Genomic DNA, 19,592 nt, shown 5'->3' with positions numbered 1-19,592 from the left:
GGCACAAATCATCATTGAGAATGTGTTCAGAATTCATGGCCTCCCGTTAGACGCCGTTTCAGACAGAGGTCCGCAATTCACGTCACAGTTTTGGAGGGAGTTCTGTCGTTTGATCGGTGCTTCCGTCAGTCTCTCTTCCGGGTTTCATCCCCAGTCTAACGGTCAAGCAGAAAGGGCCAATCAGTCGATTGGTCGCATTTTACGCAGCCTTTCGTTTCGAAACCCTGCGTCTTGGGCAGAACAGCTTCCCTGGGCTGAGTACGCTCACAACTCGCTTCCTTCGTCTGCTACCGGGCTATCTCCGTTTCAGAGTAGTCTTGGTTACCAGCCTCCTCTGTTCTCGTCCCAGCTCGCCGAGTCCAGCGTTCCCTCCGCTCAGGCTTTTGTCCAACGTTGTGAGCGCACTTGGAGGAGGGTCAGGTCTGCACTTTGCCGTTACAGGGCGCAGACTGTGAGAGCCGCCAATAAACGTAGGATTAAGAGTCCTAGGTATTGTCGCGGTCAGAGAGTGTGGCTTTCCACTCGTAACCTTCCCCTTACGACAGCTTCTCGCAAGTTGACTCCGCGGTTCATTGGTCCGTTCCGTGTCTCTCAGGTCGTCAATCCTGTCGCTGTTCGACTGCTTCTTCCGCGACATCTTCGTCGCGTCCACCCTGTCTTCCATGTCTCTTGTGTCAAGCCTTTTCTTCGCGCTCCCGTTCGTCTTCCCTCCCCCCCTCCCGTCCTTGTCGAGGGCGCACCTATTTACAAGGTACGGAAGATCATGGACATGCGTTCTCGGGGACGTGGTCACCAGTACTTAGTGGATTGGGAGGGTTACGGTCCTGAGGAGAGGAGTTGGGTTCCATCTCGGGACGTGCTGGACCGTTCGTTGATTGATGATTTCCTTCGTTGCCGCCAGGGTTCCTCCTCGAGTGCGCCAGGAGGCGCTCGGTGAGTGGGGCGGTACTGTCATGTTTTGTCTTTGATTATCATGTCTTGTCCCTGTGCTTCCCTCTGCTGGTCTTATTAGGTTCTTTCCCTCTTTCTATCCCTCTCTCTCCTCCTCCCTCTCTCCCTCTCCCGCTCTCTCTCTCTATCGTTCCGTTCCTGCTCCCAGCTGTTTCTCATTCTCCTAACGACCTCATTTACTCTTTCACACCTGTCCCCTATTTTGCCCTCTGATTAGAGTCCCTATTTCTCCCTCTGTTTTCCGCTTCTGTCTTTGTCGGATTCTTGTTTGAGGTTTGCTGCTCTGTGTCCTTGTGCCGCCCTGTCGTGTTTTTTGCCTTTGTCAGATGCTGCGTGTGAGCAGGTGTCTATGTCAGCTACGGTCTGTGCCTTCCTGAAGCGACCTGCAGTCTGTGGTCGCGTCTCCAGTCGTTCCTCTCTACTGACGAGAGGTTTTTAGTTTCCTGTTTTGGATTTACCTTTGATAAGATCCAGGAGAATCATTGTTTGTTTAAAACTGGAATAAAGACTCTGTTTCTATTACGTCGCTTTTGGGTCCTCCTTCATCAGCATAACAAATATAGTATGGAAAACGACTGTAAAAGGGTGGTATGACTCTTGACCTCTATCATGGCTTTCCCTTGTGGTCTGATCATCCTCATGGGAGGGCCATTTGGATAAAGAATTAGAGGTCATTTGTGATACTGATTATAAGGTAAATTTGAGTAATGGATAATTATGAATGAGTTTATAGTTTTTTTACATAGTGGCCTTACATGGCCTTACATGTCGTGGCCTAGTGGCCTATGTGATAATGAACTACTAATTAAAAAGAAAAAAGTGACATCATTTGAGTCAATTGGAGGTGTACTTGTGGATGTATTTCAAGGCCTAACTTCAAACTCATTGCCTCTTTGCTTGACATCATGGGAAAATCAAAAGAAATCAGCCAAGACCTCATAAAAAAAATTGTAGACCTCCACAAGTCTGGTTCATCCTTGGGAGAAATTTCCAAACGCCTGAAGGCACCATTTTCTTCTGTACAAACAATACAGTATAAACAAGTATTAACACCATGGGACCATGCAGTCGTCATAACGCTCAGGAAGGAGACGCGTTCTGTCTCCTAGAGATGAACGTACTTTGGTGCGAAAAGTGCAAATCAATCCCAGAACAACAGCAATGGACCTTGTGAAGATGCTGGAGGAAACAGGTACAAAAGTATCTAAATCCACAGTAAAACGAGTCCTATATCGACATAACCTGAATGGCCGCTCAGCAAGGAGGAAGCCACTGCTTCAAAACCACCATAAAAAAGCCAGACTACGGTTTGCAACTGCACATGGGGACAAACATTGTACTTTTGGAGAAATGTCCTCTGGTCTGATGAAACAAAAATAGAACTGTTTGCCCATAATGACCATTGTTATGTTTGGAGGAAAAAGGGGGAGGCTTGCAAGCCAAAGAACACCATCCCAGCCGTGAAGCACGGGGGTGGCAGCATCATGTTGTGGGGGTGCTTTGTTGCAGGAGGGACTAGTGTGCTTCACAAAATAGATCGTATCATGAGGAAGGGAAATTATGTGGATATATTGAAGCAACATCTCAAGACATCAGTTAGGAAGTTAAAGCTTGGTCGCAAATGGGTCTTCCAAATGGACAATGACCCAAAGCTTACTTCAAAAGTTGTGGCAAAATGGCTTAAGGACAACAAGTGGCCATCACAAAGCCCTGACCTCAATCCTATAGAACATTTGTGAGCAGAACTGAAAAAGCATGTGCGAGCAAGGAGGTCTACAAATCTGACTCAGTTACACCAGCTCTGTCACGAATAATGGGCCAAAATTCACCCAACATATTGTGGGAAGATTGTGGAAGGCTACCAGAAATGTTTGACCCAAGTTAAACAATTTAAAGGCAATGCTACCAAATACTAATTGTGTGTGTGTGTCACGTTCGCTGGAATAATCATCGGACCAAGGTGCAGCGCGATATGGTTTCCACATATTTAATAGAGAAACACACAAAACAATAAAGAAATAAACGAAACGTGACGACAATTGAGTGCTAACATGCAACTACACATAACAATATCCCACAAACCACAGGTGGAAAAAAGGCTACAACGATTACCAGCTGCCTCTAATTGGGAATCATACAAAATCACCAACATAGAAAAACAAAACTAGAACCCCACATAGAAATAATAAACTAGACTAACCCCCAGTCACGCCCTGACCTACTCTACCATAGACAATAAGGGCTCTCTATGGTCAGGACGTGACAGTGTGTATGTAAACTTCTGACCCACTGGGAATGTGATGAAAGAAATAAAAGCTGAAATAAATCATTCTCTCTACTATTATTCTGACATTTCACATTCTCAAAATAAAGTGGTGATCCTAACTGACCTAAGACAGGGGATTTTTAATTGAATTAAATGTCAGGAATTGTGAAAAACTGAGTTTAAACTTATTTGGCTAAGGTGTATGTAAACTTATGACTTCAACAGTATAAAGTGGGACTTCAGCACTGGTATTCATGTGAGAAGGTGGATGTGAACCCTGGTCTCCAGCTTGTCAAAACACAGCCATAATCCACTCAGACAGACTAAATTTATTAACCACCCTTGTTACACTGAGCACATGAGGCCCGATTAAATGTTAAATCATCTTATTTCAAGTCTGAATAGGGCCTAGGGAGAATATTATTTTGTGGAAGTCCATCTTTTTTTCTGTGATTTCTTTATATGATTGGAAACAGGAGGAGACAGAGAAGGGGTGAAAGTGGGAGAAGGGAATTTAGCCCCTGACTTCTGGGTCAGTAAGATGGCAAATTTCTTTGGATTTTGACCAACTCAGCCACACAGCCACCTACCGTGTGAGGAACTTGGGCCACCATATCAGCAGAAAAATGTTTGGATTAAAGGCAAAATGTGAACTTCAAACATTGTACTGCCGTACTGTTCATAATTCCCCTAGTCCGGGGCATGGAGGTGGAAAGAGGGTATTCGTGGCAGGTGTGCCCTCTAGGAAACTATATTGTCAAGTATAAAAACAGGCACATTTGTGGACACCCAGATGTATTTACTGCTAAATCTCTCTCAGGTTGGAACAGTGGCCATTGTGGAATAGAGTAAGATGAGGACTGTGTCGTGAGGTCGATTTCTCAGAGAATGGCAGAAGCGGATACCAAGTTTGAATCTGATGGTGCAAAGCAAAGATGAGAGTGAGAATGAAGGTGATGAGAACACTGGATGGACTACAGTTGCTAAAGGACAGATACCATGAGCTAAAATTACAGTTAAAATGCTGTCTAGTAAGCCTACTTCTCATGGCACAACTATTTGTTTGTTTGTAAGAGTGAGTGCGGTTTGAGGATAAGAAGATGTACCTGGGAGATCTGTTTGATGTTCCCAGGATGGTGAAGAAAGTGTTGGGATCTGTGTAATCTTTGAGTTCCCTGAATGTCCTATAAGGGTGAAGGAGGCAGAAATTGCTAGGATAAGAGCTGTTCAGCATATCTCCTATGCTGAGGCAGAAAGAAAAGTTAAAGAATGTTCTAGTGGTTCTGTTGCTGTGGAGACACGGCAGTCCAGTGCTGATGGGGAGAGGTCTGTCAGTGATAAAGAGATGCTCTGTTTTTTTGGCACCCCACTCCACAAAGCAAGTCCTGCAGACTAGTTTAATCTTATCTTGATTATTGCCCAGTCATGTGGTCAAGTGCTGCAAAGGACCTAGTTAAGCATCAGCTGGCCCAGAACAGCAGCACATGTTGCTCTTCATTGTAATCAGAGGGCTTACATCAATACTATGCATGCCAGTCTCTCTTGGCTAAGAGTTGAGGAAAGATTGACTTAATCTCTTCTTGTTTTTATAGGAAATATAAATACGTTGGAAATTCCAAATTGTTTGCATGGTCAACATACACAAAGCACAGACACACACACTTATCCCACCAGACATGCCACCAGGGGTCTTTTCACAGTTCCCAGGTCCATAACAAATTCAAGGAAACATGCAGTACTATAAATTGCAGTGGCAAACAAGAAGAGAAATAAGAGAAGTAAAGTGGTCGTGAGAATCTAGGCATTTTGCCGTGAGGTGTTGCTTTATTTGTTTTTTTTACACCAGGATTGCTGTTCACTTGTGCTATATGAGATGGAAGGAACTCCCTTCCGTCTCATATAGAAAAAGTGAACAGCAAACCTTGTTTAAAAAAACAAATAAAGCAACACCTCACGGCACAATGCCTTTCCCCCATGGGACCTACTTTTTGTGTGTATGTATTGACATGTATGTGTCACACAAACAAACACACACACTATATGTTAATGTTTTTAAATGTATGTAAATTGTAGTCTTTTGTCTGTAATGTCTTTTACGTTGTGTCGGACCCCAGTAAGACCAGCAGTCACCATTGGCGTCGGCTAATGGGGATCCTAATAAAATAAAATACAAATCTGTGGGTGGTGTTTGCAAGGTGCATGATCTAGATACCCTTGTTGTGAAGAAAGTCAATTTTTGGGGCATTTATTGCTATAGTGATAAACTGCACTGCAAGAGTGGATAAGAACTCAGGAAAGATCGATCTCATCGTATCTGCAGCTGAACACTTCTTGGGAATGAAGAATGTAACAGGTGAGGAGCTGGATGGTGTACTGACTGGAGCAGCAGTTGTGTCATCTCAGGTCACCTGGATCGGAGTAGGGCTCTAAGTGTATTTTTAAGGACAGTGGGGGGGGGGTTGTATTTAATTTTCGGATGTTTAAGTGGATTGAAAGTTTTAGTTTATTTCCCTTTTCCATTTGGGATTTCCCCCTTTTCTATTCCCCACATCCAGTATTGGGCATAAGTTTTATGTTTGAAATTGATGGCGAGTTGAGTAGAAATAAGAGTGAGAAGGAATGAATTGCAGTGGCGAACAAGAAGAGAAATAAAAGAAGTAAAGTGGTAGTGAAAATCTAGTAAAGCCAAGCCTTACTCTGACTCTTTTTTTAGTTGGAGTGAGGGTTCTGGGCTGATGGCTTTATCTGGGAGATCCATTTGACGTCTCTATGAATATCATAGATATGTTGGACAAGGTTATGTCAGTGAGGATAACAAGAGGTGGGCTTATTTAGTTTTTTTGTGTATCCGAGGAGCAGAAGGAGTGTGCTTTGCAACTGAAAAAGATGTTGGATTGGAATGTGTCATATGTGGATCTGCAAAACAGGGCACATATCAAGGGTGTTAACTCTGGAGTGGCGCTAGGAAGGAATCCTGTCAACGAATGTTCCGTTCTCATATCCCAAATCAAATTGAAGCCGCTTTTGTCTTATCACTCCATATGGGTTGAGAATTCTTAACTCGCCTATAGTCATCTGCCGCATTACATCGTGATTTCACAAAAAAATTGTTTATCCAACTGTTTGGTTATGGTATGAGGATCCATTTAGACAAAATGCTGGCTGTACAATTTAGCTAGCTAGCTAGCCAAAAGGAAATTGCCAGCAATGTTTTATCAAGCAACAAACTAACCAAGCTAGCAACGAACTAATCTGGCTAGCTAGTGGTGTTCATGTTGAACAATTGCAGTTGAAACTGGTAAGAGAGAGGTCTGGGTTCACTTAAAAAAATAAATTATTGACTGCCAAAGCATGTACATAAACCTTTACTAACCCGGATGCCTGTATTTAATAACAGCTCCTGTTTAATGTCTCTTATTTATTGTTTTACTTTTTACCCCAATTTCATGATATCCAATTGATAGTTACAATCTTGTCCCATCACTGCAACTCCCGTACGGACTCAGGAGAGGCGAAGGTCAAGAGCCAAGAGACCTCTGAAACACGACCCTGTCAAGCCGCACTGCTTCTTGACACACTGCTCGCTTAACACGGAATCTAGCCGTGTGTCAGAGGAAACACCGGCCAACTAGCGACCATGTCGGTGTGCATGCGCCCTGCCCGCCACAGAAGTCACTAGAGAGCGATGGGACAAGGACAAACCCTCCCCTAATCCGGACGCCGCTAGGCCAGTTGTGCACCGCCACATGGATTTCCCGGTCGAAGCCGGTTGCGATACAGGCTAGGATCGAACCAGGATCTGTAGTGACACCTCTTGCACAGCGATGTAATGCCTTAGACCGCTGCGCCACTCGGGAGGCCTAATGTCTTTTCTGTCAACCTTTATCATGGCTCCCACAGCACTGACAGTTGTGTTGACATGACAACTGGGCTGGAATTGTGGACCTTCTTCTTTAAGGTTCAACCGATAAGGTGTATTGCCGCCAGAGTCGTAGGGGGTAGTAAACGATAGAAAAATAATTAAATTTTTTGTATTTTTAAATGACATCATACAAAAATAGACACATTAAAAAACCATCCCAATCCTTCAGTCACAGTCTGATTCTAATCACATCCCTACAGGCTCAGGGGCCTGTGAGGGAGGAACATTCTTCGAAAGGATTCCTTGCAAGGCATTGGCTGTAAAATGACTCCCAAAAAACTTCCAGCTGCACTCACAATGATGCAAATTTTCTCAAATGTATTTTCTGTTTGTGCTGTGCAGTTTATGATCATTGCAATTAACGATGCAAAGTCCATCATTATATCAAGATCCCTCAGTTGCAGAGAAACATTCACTGGTGCAGGTTCTACTACCTTTGCAGCGCCAATGCTACTCATTCCTTCGACTCTTCTCACTATAGGGCACAAAGGTTCTTACAGGGTATCTCACAAAGCCTAATGCCTAATAATAATTTGGGCTGTGCAGGGTGCTTATATTTGTCCTGCTACACACAAGTGTGTTATAGAAATGTGTTTCTTGCATATCCCAACTCCCCCTGAGACACCAACAGGGAGTGGGGTCCCAGCCAGAGTCACCATTGTACAGTGGCCCTGAGAAGGGAGAGTCTCTTCATCAAAGAACAAAAGTATAGGTGCCACCTGAGTGACGTAGCGGTCTAAGGATTGGCATGGTCATGTTTTGGAGGATGAATGGCTCTTGTTCTTCGCCTCTCCCAAGTCCGTAGGGGAGTTGCAGCGACGGGACACGACTGTAACAATCAATTGGATATCACAAAATTGAGGAGAAAATGGGTAAAAATACAAAAAAATACAACAACCTCAAAAAATGTATGGATGACGTGAATTTCTTCACTGCATCCACCATATGGGTCAGTCAATGTGCACCAACCACTCCACCTACTTCCTCAGGTATTTCATCTGCACACACATGCGCTATACCAGAGAATCCCCTTGATAGGCTCTCTGCTTCAAAGATCCATACACAAAACATTCCACTCTTACTGTATATCTTTTTGAGGCACAAAGCATATGAACTTCTCTGCAGACACACAAATCTAAACAAGACCACTTTTTGTGACCAACGCCACATTATCCTCCAACGTATCCCAGATTTTCCTTGAGAAGTCAAACGGGTCTCCAAGGTAACATTGGTTCAAAACCCTCATTCTAGACTAGGCTTGGATTTCCTAGTTTCCACCACAACTTTACCTCTCTTGTTTCCTTTCATTTTTGCCACTGTACTCATCTTCACCCAACATGCTGTCAGTTTCAAATAAAACATCGTCTCGTCTCTCGTTCCGAACCTGGATCATGTGACAAAATCATTCATTTTGATTGGCTGTCATTTTGTAAGGCCATCTTTTTGGTTCATACTGCTGGCTTGTTTGCCTACTAGCTTTAGCTTTACCTATTGTTTGATGCTAGCCCCACATGCTATATGCAACACTAAATAGCCTATGCCAATTTAGCCTGTTTAGGCTTTGCCCTACCACACCACATGTTATTGCATCCCACTTTTGACATTCATTTTTGGAATTACAAATGAGTTTGTCAACACAATATATAAGAGCATGGAATATAGGCCTACTATAAGAGGGACTCTCATTTACAGTATAGGTAAATGGATCTACTGTAATTCTGCACTAGACAGGATTTGAAACACCATAATAGTGTTTTCAACCTTTTCCATGTAAGTCTGGCAAGGTGTTAAAAGAAAGTGATGTTACAAGACAACATGTCATGTTTCAGAGCACCTCAGGATGAATGTTTCAGTACACCATCAAACTGTCTCAATACCCTCACAACCATGTGTTTCAATAATCCAGCAAAGTTAAGGTTTCGTCTCCTTTAAGGTGGTGGCAGCTCAGTTGCCACTCATTTTAGCGTTACAAAGCACTTTATTTTAACAGTGTGTGTTACAGTAATAGCCCTGAATGTAAAAAAAGAGAGTCTATTAAGCTACTCAGTGTACAAATTGGTCACATTAAACCCCAGTTAATTGGGCCACATCAGGGGAAAATGAATAAGTGCATGTACTTGTCAGTACATCTAAAGTTGGAGAGTTTGAAGTTTAATGAGGAATCTGAAGATGACTATCAAACATTATTCGAGGCAGAGTGAATCATGCCACTGCAGACCCACTGTACTGGAACCCTCCCTCTTATCACCATTAATACTTAAAGTGTGTGTCTGAGAGACTGTGTCTGAATAATGATGAGTGAGAAAGTGACAGACTCACAAATATCATACCCTCAAGACATGCTAACCTCTCACAATTACTATAACAGGGGAGGTTAGCATTTTTGAGGTATATGATATTTGTGCGTCTAACTTTCTCACTCATCATTATTCAGACACACTCACACTATTACGGAACTGTTGGAGCTTTTTGATACACGCGCAATGACATCTGATAAATATGTGTATGCAACCAATACAATTGTATTTGATTTAGATACTGATTTGGTGCTGAAGATAATGAATATGAGGTTGAAAAGTGGCAGAATTGCCCTTTAACCCAGATGGTGAAAAAGTGGCAGAATTGCCCTTTAGCCCAGATGGTGAAAATAATGAAATCAATAGAATGAACAACATCTGTCAAAATAAGTAAGTTTGTAAACATATTTTCCTTCCATTCTAGACATTTGAGTGACAGTTTATGCAATACTGTTTCGTTTATCTGCTACATCATGTTCACAACTATATGTTAACAGATAATTGATAACAGAAAAATATAAATATACATAACCAATACAAATTCACAGAGAACAGCTGCTAGTATATCCCACCATTGCCTCCACTGTCTCCTCTCTGACCAGCAATACTCCCCTAACCACTGCCTTGTTAACATGTCAAGCTCTGTTTTTAAATAATTGGACTGGTTCCTGTAATATCCATTTGATTGTATGACATTCACTACAGTTTAATAGGACACTAAATACATTAGGTGACACAGCGATTCTCCAGGACTGGATTCTCTCTTGACCGTTGACCTATTAAACTTTTAGACAACTGGTTTATTAGAGCGTTGGTCCAATCAGACCCAAGCACGGACGTTGCCTCCCCAGTCCAAGCCCTGTCCACGGTACCAGGCGCATGTGATTGGCTGAAACAGCAGGAGGAGTCGCAGCCTCCGGAGCAGCCCACAGAAGATGGCTGCCGCCACCACCACCAGCGGTGACATCATCACGAAGCCCAGGATAATAAGGGCGGAGCAGCTGTTGTCGTCGAGGTAACGGCAGAAAGGAGAGTGGGAGTCTAGGACCTGCGGGGGTGGAGAGGGAGACTAATGTAACATTCAGACAGAAACAGACTCCAAAGATATGGACAATTATATTGATACAGTACGTGTTTCTGAGTTGTTTTTGTTGGTGAAGCAAATGTTGGTGCTTTATCTTTAACTGAACAGAACTGAGGGGGAGGTGTGTGTGTGTGTGTGTGTGCGTGCGTGCGTGCGTGCGTGCGTGCGTGCGTGCGTGCGTGCGTGCGTGCGTGTGTGTGTGTGTGTGTGTGTGCATGCATGACAAAGCAAGAGGGACCATATGAGGGAAGGTAGTGGGGCGTGACAGACTCTTTCCCAGTTTCCCTTCAATGTTCAGATAAGAGGCAGCTGCCAATAAAACCCCTAGGCTGTCAATCACCCGTGAGTGCCACCGAAAGAGAGAGAGAGAGACGGAGGAAGATGGAGAGAGACTGGGATGAGAGAGAGGCAGATAGAGATAAGAGTGGAACCCTTGCTCTGCTTGCTACACTAAAAACCTGTAAGCAATGCTAATGGGTGACATACTATATACACACTGTCAGCAAGAGGGGAGAGGAGGGAGGGATACAGCTACACAGAGAGGGACATGCACAGGCAGACAGACATGCACAAACAGAAATGCACAAAAACACTTACATAGGAGTACACAAACACTCAAACACACTCAGTGTTGTCTCAATAGGGCTACATTCTATAATAACTCTCTGGCATATAATTCTCTAATTGTCAACATTTTCAAGAGGAATTTCCCCAGCCACCTCAACTGAGCTCTGCAACCTCGAGCCCATCACCAACTACAAGTACACACTCATCTACACACGCATACACACAGACACACTTTTTCTGTCTTGTCTGTATAGGCCTGGGCCCAGCTGGGGACTAACGGGTACTAATTTCAACAATCAGATCTTCTCATGGATATCCTTACTGTCCCATCCATCACCTCTCCAAGACAAACTGTTGATTGACACCCCCAACTCTGGCAGGCAGCAAGGGTCTATACTGGAACCTGTTGTCTTCTATATAGTACTGTTCACAACATTCCATTAAGCTACACTTTAAAAATAGCACTCACATTCTGTATAATGGTACATCCTCCCCAGCCATCACTAATGAAGATGTGGAAATGAAAACACCTTGAAAATACCAGTGTCTTCAAGGTGTTTAAAATATTTAGGATTGCTATTGATTTCATTAAATGGCAACTTTCCAAAGAAAGATAAATCAGTGTGATCGTACACAAAATTCTTCCAAATATCTAAAAAGTTAGCAAACGCATGTAAAAAGTTAAACCTAGTATAGAGCCATATTTTACTGTAACATCGATAATGGAGACAAGCAAGGCCACTGTGAAAAGGTAAATTGGGGCGTCTACACTTCGACAAGGGCAACAGCTGTATATCTTAGAGGACACTTTAGCATCATTATGAGAGTGATAGCATTTACTGACTGCCTCAGAATGCAAATCATAATCCTGTTTTAGACACAGTCTCTTCTTAAAGGTGGTCTTAACATGACAGCTTACTCCAAAAACAAGTTTGCTTCTCAGCACATCATAATCATGTTGTAGTCCAGTGTGTTCTAGACACAGTCCGCCTAAAATTATAGTTAAGTTTTAAATTTAAATTACGTTTGTCAGATGCTTTAAGACCTCAAAAGTGTTCTAATGTCAAGATGCATCCAGGCCATCTGTTGTCTATCCAGCAATATGCTTCCCTTTCCCATTCATTTGTGATTGAGGAATATAGCCGGATCTACATAAGAGGTGGCATGAGAAGTGGTCTCATCTTGACATTAAACCATGCACTTTATGAGATCTGCACTAACTTTGATTTTAAAGTCAACTCTCACTTTAATGTTGCCTATAGGCCAATGAAGTGAAGTCAGCTTCCGGGTGATGTCTAAAGAAGGGTGAGGCTGATAGGGGTTGGCAGGGAAGTCCTATCTTACCCAGAAATGTAGTGGTGTATCTGTCTGCCCCTGGGTGTTCCCAGTGCCTGTGCCATGTACTGCTGAAGAAACACAGGGTGTGCCCCAGGGTTATGCGCTTGTCCCCCTACTCTTCATAATCTACAGTACATACTCCCACTTGGACAGATACTTGAACCTCGACGCCCTGTCCCACCCTGAGTGTATTTGTTTTCCTCTGGTCCAGGGTGTTCTCTGTGCCATGAGCGACAAGAACTGAATCCTACCACTCTTTAAATACTTCGGCAAGCTCGGTATACTTTTACAGTGTTGGGTTAGGGTGGAGCAGAAGGGAATCATTCATATAATTTCATGTTGAAACACTTTCATGTTGGGGCACAGCAGACAGTTATCCACTAGTGAGGTTCTTAATATTATGTTATTTTAGCTGGTTTCATATGCAAATAAGCTGTTATTTACTGGTTTATTAAGGGTTTCCAAGCATAATGCAGGTTGACATAAAGTGTAGTCAACTTTGTTTAAAGAGCAGAAAGAATCTGATTGGTTTAGGGAAGAACAAATCTGATTGGTTTCTAAAAGGTCAATGGCGGAGTTTAACAGATGCACAACTTTTGAAAACATGGCAGAGGTTTGATCTGAGAATTTTGTAAATAAAACTTTGAGTTACAAGTTGTAATGTTTTGAAATCATTATTGTGTTACAGTAGTCAGACAAATGAGACAATATCTCTAAGATACAACTGGTGTCCTGACTTGAAGCAAAGAGTCAAATGTAGCATACTTGCAGCAACATACTAAGCTAATCAGAGAAATCTAGCAAGCTAAGCATTATGACCTCAATTCGGAGATAAAATCCTACCACAGTATTCTGATGGTCAAAGGTTGTGTTAGAGACATTGAGTGGCATTATGAGCAGCCCACTACTCACCCGTGAGTGGCAGAGGAAACCGACGTAGAGCAGCAGTGAGGCAGGCAGCAGGACTAGGGTGAACACGGCCACCAGGACCAGGACACACACCAGGACCACGCCCACATTCCACAACAGCAGCCCCGCCCCGCACGCCACACAGCCACACCTGCCCCGGCGACTGCCCCACGCGCTTCCCTCACTGTGGGCCAGGGGAGGGGGCAGCATCTTCACCCCCTCCCCCACCCAGCCCCCCTCATCCAGGTCCACGTCCACCCCACACATCCTGATGGGGAGAGAGAGATTAAAGGAGAAAGGAGGAGAGAGAAAATACATTGATACATTTAACCATGGAGTTTTATCAGTAGGAGAGTGAATAGTCCAATGTCATTCTTCATGGATGTAGCGTAATCCTACTTTTCCTGCAATCCCCTGCCTATTGTTCTATATTTCCCCACACGTTAATGTCTTTACCACCGGGATGTCACAGACCAACACACAGCTTTGTGACTAATGGTAAACCAGTAATGATATTTGACGTACAGCTATAAAACAGACTTCTGAGAGAGGAAACATTAACTATGGATTTGGTGTAAGGCTGCATGAGCTGTGACTAAACCACACAAAAACAACACTAGACACTATGGAACACAAAGCTTTTACTATCTCATCCTAGAATATACAAGATCTGAGGTCATCTGCCTTCGGCCTAAAGAGCAGGAACCCAGACTTCATCAAAGCAATTGGAAATACAGACATTGTCATCCTACAAGAAACATGGTATAAATGAGACAGACCCACTGGTTGCCCTCTAGGTTACAGAGAGCTGGTAGTCCCATCTATCAAACTACCTGGTGTGAAACAGGGTAGAGACTTAGGCTGTATTTTAATTTGGTACAGAGCGGACCTAACACACTCTATTAAGTTAGTTCAAACAGGAACATTTTACATCTATCTAGAAATTAATAAGGAAATTATCTCAACAGAGAAAAATGTCCTCATGTGTGCTACCTACTGTATATCCCCCCAATAGAATCGCCATACTTTAACGATGACAGCTTCTCCATCTTAGAGGGGGAGATCAACAGTTTCCAGGCTCAGGGACATGTACTAGTCTGTGGCAACCTAAATGCCAGAACAGGACAAGAACCCGACACCCTGAGCACACAGGGGGACAAACACAACTACGACAACATAACCAACACAACCCCTGCTGCGCTGTTGGACGCTGGGTATGTATATAGTCAATGGTAGGCTTCGAGGGGACTCCTATGGTAGGTACACCTATAGCTCATCTCTTGGCAGTAGTACTGTATACTACTTTATCACTGACCTCAACCCAGAGTCTCTTAGAGCGTTCACAGTCAGTCCACTGACAACCCCATCAGATCACAGCAAAATCACACTCTGCTTGAACAAGCATTACGCAATCATGAGGAATCAAAGTCAAAGGAACTGAATAATATTAAGAAATGCTATAGATGGAAGGGAAAAAGTGTGGAGATCTAGCAGAAAACTATTAGGCAACAACAAATTCAATCCCCTCTAGACAATTTCCTGGACAAAAGGTTTCACTTTAATAGTGAAGGTGTAAACTTGGCAGTAGAAAACCTAAACAGTATATTTGACCTCTCAGCTTCCCTATCAAATCTAAAAATGTCAAGCAGACAACCTAAGTAAATTAACAACAATGACAAATGGTTTGATGAAGAATGCAAAAACCTAAGAAAGAAATTGAGAAACTTATCCAACCAAACACATAAAGACCCAGAAAACCTGAACCTACGCCTTCATTATGGTGAACACGAAGAGTTATCTATCCAAAATGGAGATGTATGGATAAACCACTTCTCCAATCTTTTTGGCTCTATAACAAAGAACAAACAGCAAAAACATATACATGATCAAATAAATCTTATAATCAACTATTAAAGACTACCAGAACCCACAGGATTCTCCAATTACATTGAATGAACTACAGGACAAAATACAAACTGTCCAATCCAAAAAGGCCTGGGGTTGATGGTATCCTAAATTAAATGACAAAATATACAGACCACAAATTCCAATTGGCTATATTTAAACTCCTTAACATCATCCTCAGTGCTGGCATCTTCCCCAATATTTGAAACCAAGGACTGATCACCCCAATCCACAAAAGTGGAGACAAATTTGACCCCAATAACTACCGGGGTATATGTGTCAACAGCAACCTTGGGAAAAGCCTCTGCATTATCATTAACAGCAGACTCATCCATTTTCTCAGCAAAAACAATGTACTGAGCAAATGTCAAATTGTCTGTTTTACCAAATTACTGTACGACAGACCACGCATTCATCCTGCACACCCTAATTGACAAACAAACAAACCAACACAAAGGCAGTATTATCATGCTTTGTTGATTTCAAAAAAGCTTTCAACTCAATTTGGCATGAGGGTCTGCTATACAAAGTGATGGAAAGTGGTACTGGGGGAAAAACATACAACATTATAAAATCCATGTACACAAACAAGTGTATGGTAAAATTGACAAAAAACACACATATGTCTTTGCACAGGGCTGGGGGGTGAGACAGGGATGCAGCTTAAGCCCCACCATCTTCAACATATATATCAACGAATTGGCGAGGGCACTAGAACAGTCTGCAGCACCCGGCCTCACCCTACTAGAATCTGAAGTCAAAGTCTATTGTTTGCTGATGATCTGGTGCTTCTGTCCCCAACCAAGGACGGCTTACAGCAGCACCTAGATCTTCTGCACAGATTCTGTCAGACCTGGGCCCTGACAGTAAATCTCAGTCAGACAAAAATAATGGAGTTCCAAAAAAGGTCCAGTTGCACAATAAAAATTCCATCTAGACACTGTTGCCCCAGAGCACACAAAAAACGATACATACCTTGGCCTAAACATTAGTACCACAGGTAACTTCCACAAAGCTGTTAACGATCTGAGAGACAAGGCCAGAAGAGCCTTCTAAACTATCAAAAGGAACATCAAATTCGACATACCAATTAGGATCTGGCTAAAAATACTTGAATCAGTTATAGAACCTATTGCCCTTTATGGTTGTGAGGTCTGGGGTCCGCTCACCAACCAAGAAGTCACAAAATGGGACAAACACCAAATTGAGACTCTGCATGCAGAATTATGCAAAAATGTCCTCTGTGTACAACGTAAAACACCAAATAATGCAGAATTAGGCCGATACCCACTAATTATCAAAATCCTGAAAAAGCTGTTAAATTCTAAAGATTCCCAAACCTTCCATAACAAAGCCATCACCTACAGAGAAATGAACCTGGAGAAGAGCCTCCTAAGCAAGCTGGTCCTGTGGCTCTGTTCACAAACAGACCCTACAGAGCCCCAGGACATCAACACAATTAGACCCAACCAAATCATGAGAAAACAAAAAGAAAATTACTTGACACATTGGAAAGAATTTACAAAAAAACTGTGCAAACTAGAATGCTATTTGGCCCTAAACAGAGAGTACACAGTGACAGAATATTAAGGAACTCCCATATCTAGTGGGTGAAATACCACAGTGTGCAATCACAGCAGCAAGTTTTGTGACCTGTTGCCACAAGAAAAGGGCAACCAGTGAAGAACTAACACCATTGTAAATACAACCTATATTTATATATTTTCCCTTTTGTACTTTAACAATTTGCACATCAATACAACACTGTATATATACATAATATAACATTTGACATGTCTTTATTATTTTGGAACTTTTGTGAGTGTAATGTTTACTGTAAATTTTTGTATTGCTTATTTCACTTTTGTTTATTATCTATTTCACTTGCTTTGGCAATGTAAACATGTTTCCCATTCCAATAAAGCCACTTAAAATTGGGGGAAAAATGGAGAGAGAGAGAGAGAGACAGAGAGAGAGAGAGAGAGAGAGAGAGAGAGAGAGAGAGAGAGAGAGAGAGAGAGAGAGAGAGAGAGAGAGAGAGAGAGAGAGAGAGAGAGAGAGAGAGAGAGAGAGAGAGAGAGAGAGAGAGAGAGAGAGAGAGAGAGAGAGAGAGAGAGAGAGAGAGAGAGAGAGAGAGAGAGAGAGAGAGAGAGAGAGAGAGAGAGAGAGAGATGAAACAACAAGGTACAGTATATTGTTGTTCCACAGAACACAATAAGGACTCATAAAAGGACCCAATTACCCTTACCATCACGCCCAGATACATTTAAATATCTTGTGTCCGGTATATTATCATTATTTTCATCACCCCGCCCCATCCCTATCCCCACCCCATCCTGCGCTTAGTGGAATCGATAACAGCGATCTGTCCACCCCCCCTCCCCACCCCTTCACCGACCGGTCTTCTTAGTAGCAGCACCACCACCTGGATAAAAACTGGTTAAATCAATGTTGTTTCCACATCATTTCAACCAAAAAATGTAACGTAATAACGTTGAATCAGTGCGGAAAACGGATTGGATTTGCAACATAAATCATCAACTTTTAACCTATATCCAATGAATTGTTGGTTGATTTCACATTTGTTGGCAGCTCAACCAAATGTAAATCAAAACTAGACGTTGAACTGACGTCTGTCCCCAGTGGGACTCACAACTATAAATAACACATTTAAAAGCCAACACTGTCATCATACTTAAGATATAGTATTTCGCAAAATACAATAATCCAAGCAGATTTGTATTCCAAATATATTTGTACATTTACCTCGCTCTGGTGTCTCTGTCACTATGCCTCAGAAGTCTCCTTTGAAATTGTTGACCCCAGAACAGGAGCAGGTGCTTCCAAACTCCAGAGTATGTCAGAATAAGATGATATTTCCTCGTTTGCTGAGAACAGTAAAAACAAACAAAACAGCGCTTCATAGGATGCGCACCTATTGCCTTTTCCAAGACAGTAGCACAGTGATGCTTGCGTGCTGAGTTCGAGTGTGTATAGATCAGAGCGGTGCGCAGAGCGCATGCTGTGAGTATGTGTACTATGTTAGTGTTTGAGTGAGAGAGATAGAGAGAGCGAGAGAGAGCGAGAGATAAAGAGAGAGAGAGAGAGTTTGAGAGAGTCCACCTCAGCACAATTGGACACGGCACACTGTCCTCTTCAACATTAGTGACTTCACACGCAAGTGGTGGAGTTAAAATGAGATAACGGGATGAGCAGACCATACCATAAACCCTATTAGTATTCGCCTGTTTAAATGATGTCCCACTTATATTGTCCTCTTCTCTTTTAGCTGAATCTGATTTTCCCAACGTTTGACCTTACTTTGGAAGCTCATCTAATGTTTTTTTTTGTACTTAAAAAAATTATTTTATCCAAGTTTACTTTGAGCATCATAAACTTACTCTCATGTAATGCATTACTGCATCCCTATGTTAATTATCCTTGTTTACCAAAAGCCTTGGTAAAAGCGGCATCATATAAGCACAAATCCCTCAGTGATGCAGCATCAGAAGACCAAAGCCAGGCAAAGCAGCACTCATCTCTTGGACATAGGCTGCTTGTTGGCAGTGTTACCTGTACAGGCTCTGGTACTGTTAACCTACAGATGGGACATGGAGGGCTTGATTAATAATCCCTGTTGGTTATATCAGCCAGACATGAGGCTGTCCTACGCACCTCTCTGATGAGAGAGGTCTGGATTGGGCTATCCCCATGTGACAGATTACGGAGATCATACCCCGCTCACCCCCTCTAATGTCTCACAGTAGCCGATACAGCAGTCCCTCCCAAACAGAAAAACAAACACACACACACACTGTCACTCTCTCCACATTCTCTCCACTTCCCTTGCTCTCTGTAGGAATGGGCCGGGCCCAGCTGGGGACTATGTTAAACTGATGGTATGACATGGTTGACAAATGATGAATAGAAAACTCTCCCTGGAGTATGCTCTCTCTCTCTCTGGTGTAGGATCTTTTACTGGAAAAACCACCCTGTGTAGTCCTCTCCCACTGATACTCAGGACAACTTCTCAATGCAGTCATACTGACATCTGCTGGTCTGTTCGGTTATGGTTTCAAACATGGTTGGTCTTTTTTGTTCGTTACCTAATCATGCTTAGTTGTCAATTGAAAGGTTTGAACAGTTTCAAGTCACAACACACAGTCACAGCTGTTTAATCATTCATTTTTCTTGTAATGCAAAGCAGCTATAAGTTACTGTAACTTAATATCAGCTAGGAATAGATCTCTCTGGTCAATGTAACCTCTGTCTGTCCCTGACCTCAGACACCCCACTGATCCCCTTCACTATCTGTATATTAAACTGTATTGAGCTCTACCTACAGACAGACCA

The 19,592-nt window shown here is 42.7% G+C and overlaps 1 protein-coding gene across 1 annotated transcript; it reads right to left on the bottom strand.

Annotated features, from left to right (window-relative positions):
* Positions 1–2,922: 2,922 nt before the first annotated feature.
* LOC129815571 (uncharacterized) lies at positions 2,923–18,768 on the bottom strand. The gene is made up of 3 exons (XM_055869509.1): positions 18,006–18,768; positions 13,338–13,602; positions 2,923–10,484 (listed from the first exon to the last, which is right to left on the bottom strand). The coding sequence occupies exons 1-3, from the start codon at positions 18,458–18,460 to the stop codon at positions 10,257–10,259; spliced, it is 948 nt and encodes a 315-aa protein (XP_055725484.1). The 5' UTR covers positions 18,461–18,768; the 3' UTR covers positions 2,923–10,256.
* Between the last annotated feature and the right edge of the window lie 824 nt (positions 18,769–19,592).

The sequence above is a fragment of the Salvelinus fontinalis genome, chromosome 18 (genome assembly GCF_029448725.1).
Source record: "Salvelinus fontinalis isolate EN_2023a chromosome 18, ASM2944872v1, whole genome shotgun sequence".
In the NCBI taxonomy this organism is placed as follows: domain Eukaryota; kingdom Metazoa; phylum Chordata; class Actinopteri; order Salmoniformes; family Salmonidae; genus Salvelinus; species Salvelinus fontinalis.
This window is presented reverse-complemented; position numbering and strand designations above follow the sequence as displayed.